We start from the raw sequence: 14,316 nt of genomic DNA, 5'->3' as shown, positions 1-14,316 counted from the left end.
ATTGCCGTTTTATGTATAAACCAGGGGCTGCCAAACTTTTTTGATTGTCAACCCCCTACAACTTTTTGAAACCTCACATCGACCCCCACCAAAAAGTTTGTTACAAGCAAAAAAAAGCTCCTACTATTTTAATATATATTTTTTAATTTTACATTTATTGTATATATGTTAATAATAATTTTTGTAACTGACAATCAATGAGACGGATAAGCTTGATGATCCTTAGCAAGATTAGCAATGTTCAGTTCAAAATTTGTAAGTTTTAGTCTTTTCGTCGACCCCCAAATAATGTTTTATCGACCCCTCAGGGTCAATATTGACCACTTTGGTGACCCCTGGTATAAACTCAGCTATATTGATGTTTTAAAATTTATTTTTAATGTGTATCTAACAATTATTATTCTTCACAAATTCCTTATTTATGTATTGGTTAGGAAAGAGTCCAGAGATGCTTTATTTTTTCATAGGCTGTTCTGTTTGGGTAAAAGAAATTGTCATTTTTATAGATGTTATTTCACATTCTCACTAGTTAAACTGTTTGTGATATTGATTTGAGAACTATGGTACTTTCTGTGAGAACATTTTTGTCCATCTGTAGAAAGCTTTTGGCATATATAGCACTTGTGTTTATATCATACTGTCAATCAGAATTTAAATTTTATTGTAATTGTTATCACTCAAAATTACTACTAAATTATTTTTATCAAAAATAAATCCACAATTTTTGAAGCATTTTCTTATCCATTTGTTTTTATGCTCCTTAAAATGTACTAAATAAAAAATAAATTTTATTTAGTACATTTATTTTTAGTTATAGATCAGATACCATTTTATCCGTTTTGATAAGATGCTGAAGTATTAATTTTCTAATATTGTATTTTCATATTTTGTATAAAACCATTGTGTAACAGCTATAAAACTGAGAGATATTCAAGTGAAAGAAAAACTAATTCTATACTTTATAGTTGAATTTTTAGGTTGCATATGACACTATCAAAGAAAAGTATCAATAGAATCTTCTATTTCTGCTTTTCCATTTTTTTACTTAAATTTTTCAAGGATTCTTCAAATATGATACTTATTTTCTGTGCTTTGTTTCCCTTTCATATTGTAGGAAGCTGAACCCCTAATTTTTTGAAGCCATAGTGTTTTCATTTTTTTTCAATCATTAACAAGCTTGTCTACAGTTTTGTTGGTGAATGCTAAGAGAAATACTTTTCTTGAGGATCACTGCCTCCATGGCACTTATTCCTTTCAATTGCAATGTTTTGTTTGGTGTAAAAACCAAAGCAGTTTCATCATTTGCTGCCTCTTTTGCTTCGTAAATGTGACCACAAGGTCGGCAATGCCTTGATACCAAGTCAGGACTGACATCACTGTGTCTTAACAGACATGGAAATTGCGATGGCTGTTAATAGTTTGTTCACATGCAAGTGGTCGCATTTGTAGGCTTTCGGACTCGGAATGGAGGCAGATAGAGACAACCGGAAGAAGTACACTCCACAAGCTATCATTTAACAAATACCCATTTATTTATCGACCATTATTTTCAAAGCTACCATATATTTCGGTGTATAAGACGACTTTTTAACCCAGGAGAATCTTCTCAAAAGTCAGGGGTTGTCATAAAGGCAGGTGCTGTAGTCGGCCGGGATGCCTGGGGTATGGATAGAGATAGAGCGGCGCTCTGCCCAGAAAAACACACATCTTGAACTCATCCAGCTCGCCCTTGTATGTATCTTATTACCATACCTCTTTCTCTGCCTCTCGGATCTTGCTCCTGAGGACTGCAGTGAAGCGGTGCAAGCACGCATGTGTGAGATCTGAGAGGCAGAGGAGGAGGTACAGTAATAGGATACAAGGGCAGGCCGGTATGTTGCAACATCTCGCTTCAAAATCAGGCTAGAATCAATCTTTTTCTTGAAATAAAAAACATGGTTGCGATCAACGATAACGATTATTGCAAATGTGTTTTTCTGCCGAATTTCTCCTGTTTGATGACAAACAGCCTTATGTTTATAAGTGACAGTTTACTTGCTAAGTACCTGCATGTCATAAACATTTGAATTAAAATTACCATATTGAAATCAAATCTGATTTTTTTTTTTTTTTTTACTTTTATTTGGTGTATGTTGGAAGAGGGGTAGTCTTATACAGTGAGTATATCCCAAGCTCTATATTTTAACTGTAAAAGTTGGGAGTCGTCTTATATGCCGGAATATACAGTATTTACAGATCTCAGTTTAGTTGCTTAGCAGATGCTAGTTATACAATATATAGAAAAGGGGGCAAACCTTATCATTAAGATCGTGAACCTGACTACGAGAGAGAGTTTACATTTGTTTGTGCGTTGATACATACCTTGATTATTGGAGGACTTGTTCATCATAGTCACAGATTCGAAGGTGCATTCAAGGAAGCTTCTTAAAGGAGGGAAGTCCTTTTTCTCTCTGGTGGGCTACGAGTGGCGATGGCTGATATCAGGAAGTGCACACAGTTCAAGAAAAACTGGATGAAGGCAAACTTTGATTCATTGACCCCTTCTTTTTATTAAGGGGTCGTCCTAGGTTTTTTCCATGACCTTATTAGGAATTATTCTGCAACAGGCCAACAGTTGAATTTTGATTGTTGATTCTGGGTGACACATTAGGAAGCTGTGTCACATTTGAAAGGAAATGAATCCAGAGGAAGATATGATCATCATATCCTTCCAGTTTTTTATTAAGTGTTGAGAAAACAAAATAGAATTTTCTTCCCATGAATTTAAGCATTATTTCGTTTATTTTAAAAATGAGTGTGAAAGTTTATAGAAAAAGTTCATCAAATTTGGTCTCGCAAGTAAATATGAATCACTTCTTAATCTCCTAAGCCACTGTTTGATTAAATTTCAGTTAACATCATTTGCTTCCTCACAAGAAACTTTGAAGGTTATATTGTGCCATATTTTAAAGCTTTTTAACCATTCATTCAAAGCAGAAACTTCTTCAATTATTTATTTCAGCTACTTGCCTTTTTGCTGAATGAAGAGGTCAGATAAAGAAAGTTTTAAAGCTGTTGTTGCTGCAAACCATCCAAGAACAATGTGATTAGGTTGCTATATTTTGTTGTTCTATATTTCAGTTTCAAATGACGACAACAGTTTAAAAAGATATTTTTGTTATTTGATCTTTTTGCTTAATTATATAGCATTGTAAATTTATAGTTTTTTTGTACTTAAAATGGGTAATTGTCATTTCTTCTAAGCTGTGCATATGCACGGTCGTGTACTGATTTTGATGAAGTTTTACAGGTGCTTTTATTTCTCATACACACAACAATAAGACATCTACAGTATATACAAAACATTCATGATAATCCAAATTTCTATGTGCTATGACTGTAGCAATTGTAGTTTATTTTGTATATTTTAAGAAATATTCAGGATTTAGTGAAAGGGTGACTTTGTTCTTTAGAACGAATAAATCTTACTAATTGCTTTTCGATGCGAAACGTCGGAGAATTACATTTTTCTATAACCGGTCGTATTTGGCAACCCGGTTTATGAGTTTTCCCAAATGCAAATATTCTTGGTGCCTTTGGAGCAAGGACTGTGTAGTTATTTAAATAATTACAAATAAAGATATTAGTTGCTGGATGTTACTGGTGTCATTTTTTTTGTTATTTGTACTTAGTTAAATCTAGTTTCAAGTATTGCATAATTATCATTACAAATTGATACTAGAGATTTGATATGACGTTTTGTATTCATGTTGCAAAAATCTTACAGGTATGCCAAAATAATAATTTTGATTTTCTGGCTTTTGCAAGTTTCCACCTTAGAGGGATTCTGCATTCCTCACAGATTTTATTATATTAAAAAAATTCTAGCTTTTCAGTTATCTGTTTTATTTTTCTGACTAGTTATTGAACAAAACTAGACATAAATATCTAAAGATATGCAAAATTTAGTTTAAAGTTTGACATACACATTGAATCATTATTCTAGAATCTTAAAAATATCAAGCTCATTTTGTAGGAGTCATCTAAAAACTTTGGTTAAAAATTACTAATACAATTGAACTTTGCTTAATGAGCATAATTCGTTCCAGAATCTTACTCATAATGCAAAACACTCGTTAAACAAAACAGTTTTTCCCATATAAATTAATGTAAAATATGATAATGTGTTCCACGCCAAAAAATATACTCCAATATTTTATGTATAATGTTTATTCAAAGTAAAATTATACAATATACATTGTTAAGGAGCGTAAATCATCATCATCTTTTCTTCTAGTGCGGAATGAACCAACCTGCAATGCAAAATCAATTTTCAGAAAACGAAAACCAAAATTTAATTTGGAATTGGTCATTAAATTTAATACAAGATGGCAGCATAGCAGTCTACCTCTAGACATTGCTCATTGAGTCATTTTTTTACAATTTGTTTTGCTTGTTAAGCGAGGTTCCACTGTATACATTTTTAATCTCTACAAAGTGAATTTGATATTTCTATGATATTAACATGTAAAACTGTTGGTCATAAAAGTTTATTGCTGTGTGAGACTACTTCAAATTTATATATTTAGTACTTGTCTTTTAATTCATTATTTAACACACATTTCCCAGTTCTGCTGGCTCTACTGGGTTATGGGGAGAATAACAATACATCACAATTTAATACGCAGAAATACAATGTGTCCAGCGTATTAAGGAGCAAAAGATTTAATACACGAAAACTATCAGAAGAAATTTCTAATATGTTGAATGAAATATTATATCAGGAGAGAGAACTTGGTCCATTAAGAAATTATGAAAAAATTAATTGTGATGTTAGAAACTTGTCGCGTCAATTATTGCCCTGACAATTTATGGCAGAGATACAGTCATGGTATGACAACAGATGTTGTTATTACAAGATTAGAAAACAGAGGAGTTTATCATGTTTTAGGAAAACTAATCGCCAGTCAGATTGGAAAAGATATGTAGAAAATAAAAGAATCTATAGAAGTTTTTTTTGAAAGCCAAAAAGAGAAGATTTTTTTCTGATTTAAACAACAGTCTGATAGACAATAAGTTATGTGTGTATACTAATGATTTGTGTCCAAGATGTAACATGGACTTCTCAAAATTTCATTTGTTATGTGTATGTGAAAAGGCTAACGATATCAGGAAAAAATTTGATCTCTTGTGTTAAAAAAAATGTTTTACGGAAAGTGCGATGTACAATATGTTTCATACGGCAACATTAAGTACAATCTATAATTTGTATAATTATGTTAAAAAATTTGTATTGATTAATTGAGAAGAGCTGATTGTTGACAACATAACCCCCTTTGTAACAGGTTATGCCTATTACGATTAAAGAATATTTGATTTGAAAAAACACACATTTTTATTTTATTGATACTTTTAATTTTGTGTTAAAAATTACTTGGATAGTTTTCAAAATTATTTTTCACAGATATTAACAACAGTAGAATTTTTTTTAATCCAGTACATTATTAATATACTATTGATTATTTGAAAATTCACATATAATAATCATTTTTGTTTAAATTTACGTTTTAAAACTTTTTTATTTACTTAGGTTTAATTATCGTGCTACGCATTACATGGTGAAACGTGGTTTTTATAATTTTCTGAATTGGTTCGATGAAAGAGCATGGTATCCGTTGGGAAGAATTGTTGGAGGGACGGTAAGTACAAAAACAATGTTCAAATTTCTAGATGTCTCAGCATTAACAATATATAATAATTTTTGAAAATAGAATAATTTATTTAATATACATTTTAGTAAATTGTTTTATGTTAACAGGTATATCCAGGATTAATGATCACATCAGGCTCTATTCATTACATTCTCAATCTTTTAAATACACCAGTACATATAAGAGACATTTGTGTGTTTCTAGCTCCAATTTTCAGGTATTTTTTTTTTTACTTTTAAATTTGCAATACAAAAGATTCTATCTAAACTCTGCTTATATTTATTAGTGGAATGACTGCATTAGCAACATACTTTTTAACCAAAGAATTGTGGAATGAAGGTGCAGGATTGTTTGCTGCCTGTTTCATAGCTATAGGTAATGAATTATCTATTCATTTTTATAATATTACTTACAAAATATTAAAATGTGATGTGATTATTTAGTGCCAGGCTATATCAGTCGCTCTGTTGCTGGAAGCTATGATAATGAAGGAATTGCAATCTTTGCACTTATGTTAACTTATTATCTTTGGGTAAGTACTGAATTATGTCATATATATATATAGTTACTTTGCATTATCAAAAATAGCTAGAACAAGCCAATTAATTAAACTATACTAAATAGAACACAAGATACATAAATAATCAAGAATGCAATTGCAAAATGCATAAAATATCTATATAAAGAAATGGTTTGTATGGTACCTGATTAATACATCACCTAATGATGTTTACTTTTAGAATTAGTTTTTATTTTTTATAATTTAAAATTAATAATTTTAATGAAAATATGAATTTATTACAGATACAGGATCAAATTTTTCTCACTAGTTAGCAATTTATTAAAATGAAAAACATTTTTATGAAACTATTTTCATTCTCAGTTTGAACGGATTTATAGTAATTAAATATATATAAAAACGTTCAGGAAATCTCTGCACACTTATTTCAAAGAAAAATAATTTATATCATTATCATGAAGTGTTTCTAACAGATTTTACACTTAATATGTTTTTAATCAGATGTGACCACCACAAGCATTCAAACAATCCTGAGCATATGAACACACAAATGAATACATTTCAGCTCCTCTGTAGTTATGCTTCTATCTGCTAATTTTAATTCTTGTACTGCTGTGATTTTGTATGGGAAATTTTTCTTTCTTACCATTAATGTGCATTTGCAGGGCCAATAACTTCTTGTTATCGTACCACTTCTTGAATTCATTTTGAAGGACCTTTGACACTGCATGAGATAATTTAATTAAAAGTAAAAACTTCCCCTTAGTTTTGGTGGCATTTTATGACATGTTATGCACTGATTCTGTCTGTTTCTGAATTAATGCTTATATTAAATGATGAATTTGTGGAGGTTACCAGGTGAAGTGCAGGCACCACTGAGGGTTCTATTTAGGTGTTTTATTCTGACACCAAATCATTTCTGTTGGCATTTTTCTCTGAGACCAGTGTGAGGTCCAGGCTATCCCAGTGGAGATTTATATGGCTTTTAGTCTTTCTATTGCTGAATATAAGTGATTACATTTCAAAAATTCTGACACCAAGTAAGTTACATCTACTGCATGAGTTTTAATGTTTTTCTGGATGGCAATAACACAGTCTCATATGTGAGACTAGGGATAACAGGATAGAGTAGGAAATGATAAGATTCAATTGGAAAGGAGTCACTTGATGCAATTTACTACACTTAACATTTATTAGATGGCGCAAAAGTTTGTACAATACTTTACACAACTAAAGAAGACACAGTATTCGCATTTATGCACTTTATCATCGAGAGTTCACAAATTTCAGTATCTTGTAAGTTTGAACTAGAAATCCCACATTGAGGAAAAGGAGATGATAAGTTCTTGATGTTGATTTACAGCCAATTGCAGAGACAGTTTACATTAAACGACATTTAACAGCCAAGCAGTGTCTAGACATTGACTGGCTGAACCGTGGTTTAAAATTGTTGCAAAGATGATGATGATGATCTATTTCTGAGCACCATCTAAATTAACCTTGGCAAATCGTTAGCGATTACTTTCTTTGCTGTTACTCCACTCTCTCAGGAGTTGTTTAATTAATCAGGTCATTCGTTTATGTTGTCAGAAAAATGGCAACGAATGTGTTCAAATCATGCCAGAATTTTTCCGAAGAAGAAAAGTGTCCTTGCAGAAATCATTAAAAAATTATCCTGCAGTCGAGGAGAAAGGTTACAACAATTGTATTCTGGGGATGAAAAATAAAACTGCATGGGAGATGATACAGAACGAATATTTGTCGTTTCCTTGTTGGTCTGCTCGCAGCAAAACCTTGTTTCACGAATAAGTCCTCAATCTTATTATAAACGTCTCTATCACTATACAAAAACTTTTTAAATTTATTTAAGGGTAATTTGATAGATACCTGTATACAGTAGAGACATGAACTCCGGTAAGATCATCCGCTACTCTCTAGAAGCTTTCAGTGGCATAAAATCATAATGCCCTCAACAACTGTTGTTCGGTAGTTAATGATAATCCTCTTCCATTTAGATGCTTAATTTTGTCGCTAATATGATTCAAAATATGAACAAATCCAGATTTAGAAAATCTATACCAAATCTGCAATTTGTCTTTGGAATAGATTTTTAAAGGATTATTCTGAATCGTATTACCCTCTCACTTTGTAATTGTCGAGATGAATCATTTTCTTGATTTGTCCTGTTTACAATATTTATTAAATGAACAGTATCCATTATAACATAAACTTCGCGACCAACAAATGAATATGGTGACTTCTACTTAAGTACAACAGTGTGTAAACCCATTATCAAGGGAGTCTAGACAGTAGGTCAAATAACTTGTTTCTAATCGCTGTCTAAACTGTGGCAAGCAAGAAACGCCATCTCTGCAATGAAATTTTTCTGAACCAGAGTCTAGACCAGTGATTCTCAACCTTATTAGCTCCGCGACCTCCCAAATAGTAAATATAAATAAAATTAATATTTTGTGATCCCACCCCCACCCCACCCAAAGGAATACTAACAGTAAGCCTTACTATTACTAGTTGAATTTTGACTGTAATTATAAATGTAATTTTTTTTTTAATACAGTGCTAAAAACTAAATACAGGAATTGTCTTTTATCACTCGAAAACAATTTGCTTTTGTGTGTTCCTAGCGTAGATCCACGTATGGAGAAAATTTGAAATGAAAAACAAATGCAACCATCACATTAATTTCTTTTCTTTACATGTGTACTTATTGTAAGTAAAATGTTTATAAATTTATAATAAATGATTTTTTTCTTATAAAATGATTTCATTATTGTTTCACGACCCTCCTTTAATATCACTGCGACCCCCAGGTTGAGAAACACTGATCTAGACTATCTCTAAATCGTCGTTGGTGTCTAAATGTTGTCTTTGCAATTGGATGTAACAGTTCTGGAAAGTAGCAGCACTTAAGCTGAAGGACGATGAGAAATCCGAAGGCACGAATGAAGTTTCAGATGGTAACAGCACACAGGCACAGATCTTAAAGGGATTAAGAACAGGTGATGACTGACTGGAATCGGCTGTTCTTCATTATATTAAATGCAACAATTCCTTTGAGGTGTCTAAAAGTTGTGGGAAAGGTGTTACTTCCAATGCTGAGAAGGCATAAGTTGAAACTTTCTCAGGTCAGAAAGTTGACATACACTAGCTTCTGATGAGGTCATCCTTGAGTTGTTTTTCTTTTTCTTATTCAATTTTCACAATTTGCTTTTGGTGTCCTTGGAAAACATTGGACACCAAGGAAAGATGTGAGCTTAAGCACCCATAGTTTTTGCTGAAAATGCAATTTTTCTAAAGATCACTTGCAGCAACAGAAAATATGTGCACTTGAATAGTTTGCAATTATGTCAGAAGCCAAGTGGGGACATCACATACATTCCAAACAAACATTGCTAGAAATCCAGAGGCAGTTTCCAGATGTCTGGAGAAAATGGCCAAGGAACTCTTCTGACCTGAATCTTGTAAAGCAGTGATTTTCAATCTTTTTCTCATTACAAACCAGTGAAATTATGGATAATTATATGTGACAGTAAATTATGCTTATTTACTACACTTATATATACTTATCTAGATTTACTGTACTGTACATAACAACGTACAATAACTCTAGATTACTACTTAAATGTAACTTGTAATCAACTGCACCAGTATAGTACAATCAAATGTTTTCCGGCAGATCAGTGAAATTTTTTCACAGACCAGCAGTTGAAAAACACTGTCACAGGGTATATCTGAAGGCTTTGGACACTGTGCTGTTCACAGCCAAGAACAAGTTCAATTGATTAAATGTATTCAAGAAGAATGGGCATTCATTACCCCATTAACTGGAAGGTGTCTTCTTGGAAGTTTCTCATTGAGAATTTTCCAATGACAAGAATGGACTTTACACTGACTGTTCTTCCATCATTACATACATTTTTAATCCAAATATGTAATCAATGAATTACAGTGATAAAACAAATGTCATAAAGGGTCAGACAGAAACTACTGTGTATAAAACTTCAAAATGTGAGATGACGACACACATTAGTAATGTACTTATATGCATACTTTTTTGAAATTTCAAGTAGATTTTAATTGTTCATAACTTCAATAATAACTTTTATTTTTCAAATATTAACATAAAATATTTATTGGTGACTTCATAATTTTTCAGTTTTTCTGAATACCATCAATGATAATCAATAGGAACAACTTACTCTTGGTATTCTGGCAAATGAGAGAAAATTTTGATGTACAGTACATAATTGTGTGTATATTGGCATCTATTATATCTCAGAACCAGATGAACCAAAAATTTTGAAACATAACAAGAATATATCTATGAATATATATGGTGGCATTGATGCTAATAAATTTTGGTGGTTAAAGCTCAAGTGGGAAGATAGATAGAGGTCGTGTCATATCTTAAGAAAATGTACACTGGTTTTACCGTTTTATAAAAAATTTGCCCCTACTTTCAAAAGTAAAGCTTTTGCCTTTAAGTAATAATTAATAATACAAAATTTATATACTAATGAAATCTCATAAAGTAGCACTATGTGTAATTTTAACTTTGTGCTTTACTCTTAGTGTTCTTAAACTTAAATATTCTTACTTGAAAAATAGAAATTTCTCATAACTCAACAAAACTACTACTTTTAAGCTTTCATTATATTTATTTAAATTTTATATCATAGCATAAAATCATGAGATTGTAAAATTATATGCTTTCTGATGAACCAAGTTATTTAAACAGTGAACAGTAAATGGTTGACTTATATTCCTTATGTAACACTTCCTATAAAAACAACAATCAGTCTACCACAGATATATACTACATTTAAATAATTTACAATAATACTGTGAGATCTGGATTCCCTCAGAGTCACTTTTTGGTAATAATTCGTCTTTGGAATTTTCCCTTCACATAAACATCCTGTCTAGAAACAGTCCCAGACGAACAAATATGTGTCCCCGGCCATTTAACTATAAACTAAGGCTGCAAGATGATCTAAGTTGCAATTCTGACAAAGGATTGTTGACGGTTAACGTTCGAACTCGTCATATATTTTCAGTCCCGGGAGCACCTATGACCCCCGGTCGCCATCCACCCACGCTCACGTGACTGATTTTCCCAGCCAAAGGCTATAAAAGACAATCCCTTCCCCCCCTCCGGGGAGTTGCATATCATCTGCCGGACAATAACCGTCGCTTGTCGTCACCGACTTGGATCTTCTCCGAACGTCTCTGCGCTCAGTCGCGATATTATAAAACTGTGCCATATTTCGGATAATAATCCTCCCTTCGTGGATATCAAGTGTTAAACCTACAAAGAAGAAGAACTAATGAGCAATTGATGAACTAATGAGGTATGAAACCAAATTGTAAGCTCTCTCTCTTGACCCCTACGCGACTTAGGGAATTTAGTCAGGTTTTGTAGTTGTGTCCATTGTTATATCTTAATAAATCTTGTTTTTGTTGTTAAATGGTCTCCTCTTTGTCTCGAATATCGCTTCGCCTTATCGTCGACCCCATCCGTTTCACCTCCTATCCACTCGCGTCACGCGTGACGCTAAGAAACGAACAGACATCCTTGACAAGTGAACTGGAAACGGGAGATACGACTTTCTCTTGACACCCCCCCCCCCCCCCGTTCTCACAATACCTTATGCATATCCAAAATTATTACTTTTCTAGACATGGTGAGATTTAAACTTAAATATTTTTATGAGAAATTTCTATTTAGTGAGTCATTAGCGAGGTTGTGGCTGAAGTTTTCGATGCTAAAAGTGTGCGTCAGACGTTCAGCAGCGCCATTCTGTAAGCTTAGAAGTTTGACAAGGGTGTTTGGAACATCAGTGGAATCATGCTTGATGTTCCAAATGGCATTGTCAAACTTCTAGGCTTACAGGAAGGCGGCGCTGAACATCTGATGTACATGTTTTTATGTTGAAAACTTTGGCCGCAACTTTGCTATTGCAAAATCACAAATTTATTATCATCCCATTTTGAATTGCAGAGGAACAGCACATTATGATACCCAAAGACTTTATATACTATGCATGGAAATGCTCATGTATGCTGGAGAGAGGCAAACAACAAAAACTGAAATAAGCTATGGAAGCTCATCCAGTTTATAGAGAGAAAAAAAAAAAGGCTTTGGAAACACATCATCTTAAATCAGTGTGTTTACTCAAATATTGACAAAAAAAAAACCTTTAAAATGCAGCTTTTTATTAACTAATTGAACATTTTTGGACATTTGAATGACCTTCCTCAGGAATAAAATCAAATGATCTAGATTTCTGTAAAACGAAGTTTATGAAACAATTCCGAACGTTGGAATTTTCATAGCTGTCTAGTGCACAAGCCCATAAATAAAAATACAATATCTAAGGGTTACTTGTACGAATATACATATAAATGATATATAAATATAATATAAGAATAAATAACTAAGTAAAAGTAAAATAAATACATAAATAAATAACTAAAACATTAACACAACTGTGATTAATTCCTTAACCGTTCATCCCATTTCATATTAAAGTATTCAGATTATGCCTGCTCTCCATGCTGCTGAGACTTTACTCGATTCTCTAAAGTTTATTGCTTGTCCTTCTGGTTGGTCTTGTGTGTTTGCCATGCTTCTGCATATTTAAGGTGTCTCTTGTCCTGAATCTTTTGTATTTTGTACCTAAAAGTAGGTTTTCTAAATTTTATATGGAATCAGCATAATTTTTATAAGATTTATTTAATCAATCATTATTGGAACTTTATATACTATCATATAAAAGAAAAGATCCCACAGATTGATCCTGACCTAAGTTAGTGTTAGCAAACTTAAACTTAGTTTATTGCATCAAAATAAATAAAACTTGCTATAGTATTAAATAAGTCTGAAAAGTGATATGTTCCTATACTGTAATATATTCTGTTCACAAAACTGAAATTATAATTGCTTTGGCACTATATTATCAGTTTTATTTCATGTAGATTATTATTTATTTTTATGAGTAATGTATGTATATCTATGAATAATGTGTGAAAAAACAAAATAATTTTTTCTTTTATAGGTTAAGTCTGTTAAGACTGGTGCTGTATCTTGGTCTGCATTAACAGCACTTTCATATTTTTATATGGTGAGAAAAAAATTTGTTGTTTGACTTTGTTATGGATATTTGCATTGAGTTATTGTGGCTGCTATTTGCAGACTGTAGATATTAATTTTATAGCAATAAATACAAAATTTTTCTTTTGTTATAATTTCTGTGATTATTATATCTGAGTAAATGATACTAGTAAATATCTTATTTCAATATTAAAGTTCTCCATATTTTTTAATTGAACATTTGAATTAATGTTAGGTGTCTGCATGGGGAGGATATGTTTTCATCATCAATCTAATACCTCTACATGTGTTTGTGCTGCTTATCATGGGAAGATTTTCTCAGAGAATATTTGTTGGTGAGAATTCATTTTATTTATATATTTAAATTAAAATTTTAGAATTTGACATACTCTTCACTTAATAGCCTATACGACTTTCTACATCTTGGGCCTTCTTCTGTCAATGCAAATTCCATTTGTTGGATTTCAGCCAGTTCGTACTAGTGAGCATATGGCTTCTGCTGGAGTTTTTGTGTTACTAAATGCCTATGCATTTTTACAATACTTGCAAACATTTTTGACTAAAGTAGAAGTCAAAACAGTCTTTTTTGTATCCATTAGTATGATAGCAGCCATGGTATTCATGACAGTAGTAGTTCTGACTTATACTGGTAAGTTTACATAAATTTTATTTCTTAGCACATATAGATGAGTAATATGTGATTTGTTTTGAAGGATATATTGCACCTTGGAGTGGACGTTTCTATTCTCTTTGGGATACTGGTTATGCCAAAATCCACATTCCCATAATTGCATCAGTGTCCGAACATCAGCCAACAACTTGGTTTTCGTTTTTCTTTGATTTGCATGTGTTGATTCCAACATTTCCTGTTGGACTGTGGTATTGCATTAAAAATGTGAATGATGAAAGAGTGTTTAGTAAGTAATTTATATTTATTGTTAAAATTTTGTATAATTTATGCTAAAGAAAAAATA

General features: G+C 32.0%; 1 protein-coding gene across 1 annotated transcript in view; it reads left to right on the top strand.

Moving 5' to 3' along the window:
• LOC136979299 (dolichyl-diphosphooligosaccharide--protein glycosyltransferase subunit STT3B-like) overlaps positions 1-14,316 on the top strand; it is a 48,379-nt gene that overhangs the window by 22,016 nt on the left and 12,047 nt on the right. Inside the window, exons 2-9 of the mRNA XM_067275242.1 lie at positions 5,570-5,678; positions 5,798-5,907; positions 5,977-6,065; positions 6,134-6,222; positions 13,287-13,352; positions 13,578-13,677; positions 13,746-13,991; positions 14,056-14,259. Of these exons, the coding sequence (XP_067131343.1) occupies positions 5,570-5,678; positions 5,798-5,907; positions 5,977-6,065; positions 6,134-6,222; positions 13,287-13,352; positions 13,578-13,677; positions 13,746-13,991; positions 14,056-14,259 (1,013 nt within the window). The remainder of the gene's footprint in view (positions 1-5,569; positions 5,679-5,797; positions 5,908-5,976; positions 6,066-6,133; positions 6,223-13,286; positions 13,353-13,577; positions 13,678-13,745; positions 13,992-14,055; positions 14,260-14,316) is intronic.

Source organism: Centruroides vittatus, unplaced genomic scaffold (genome assembly GCF_030686945.1).
Source record: "Centruroides vittatus isolate TY-2023 unplaced genomic scaffold, ASM3068694v2 contig_602, whole genome shotgun sequence".
NCBI lineage: Eukaryota > Metazoa > Arthropoda > Arachnida > Scorpiones > Buthidae > Centruroides > Centruroides vittatus.
This window is presented reverse-complemented; position numbering and strand designations above follow the sequence as displayed.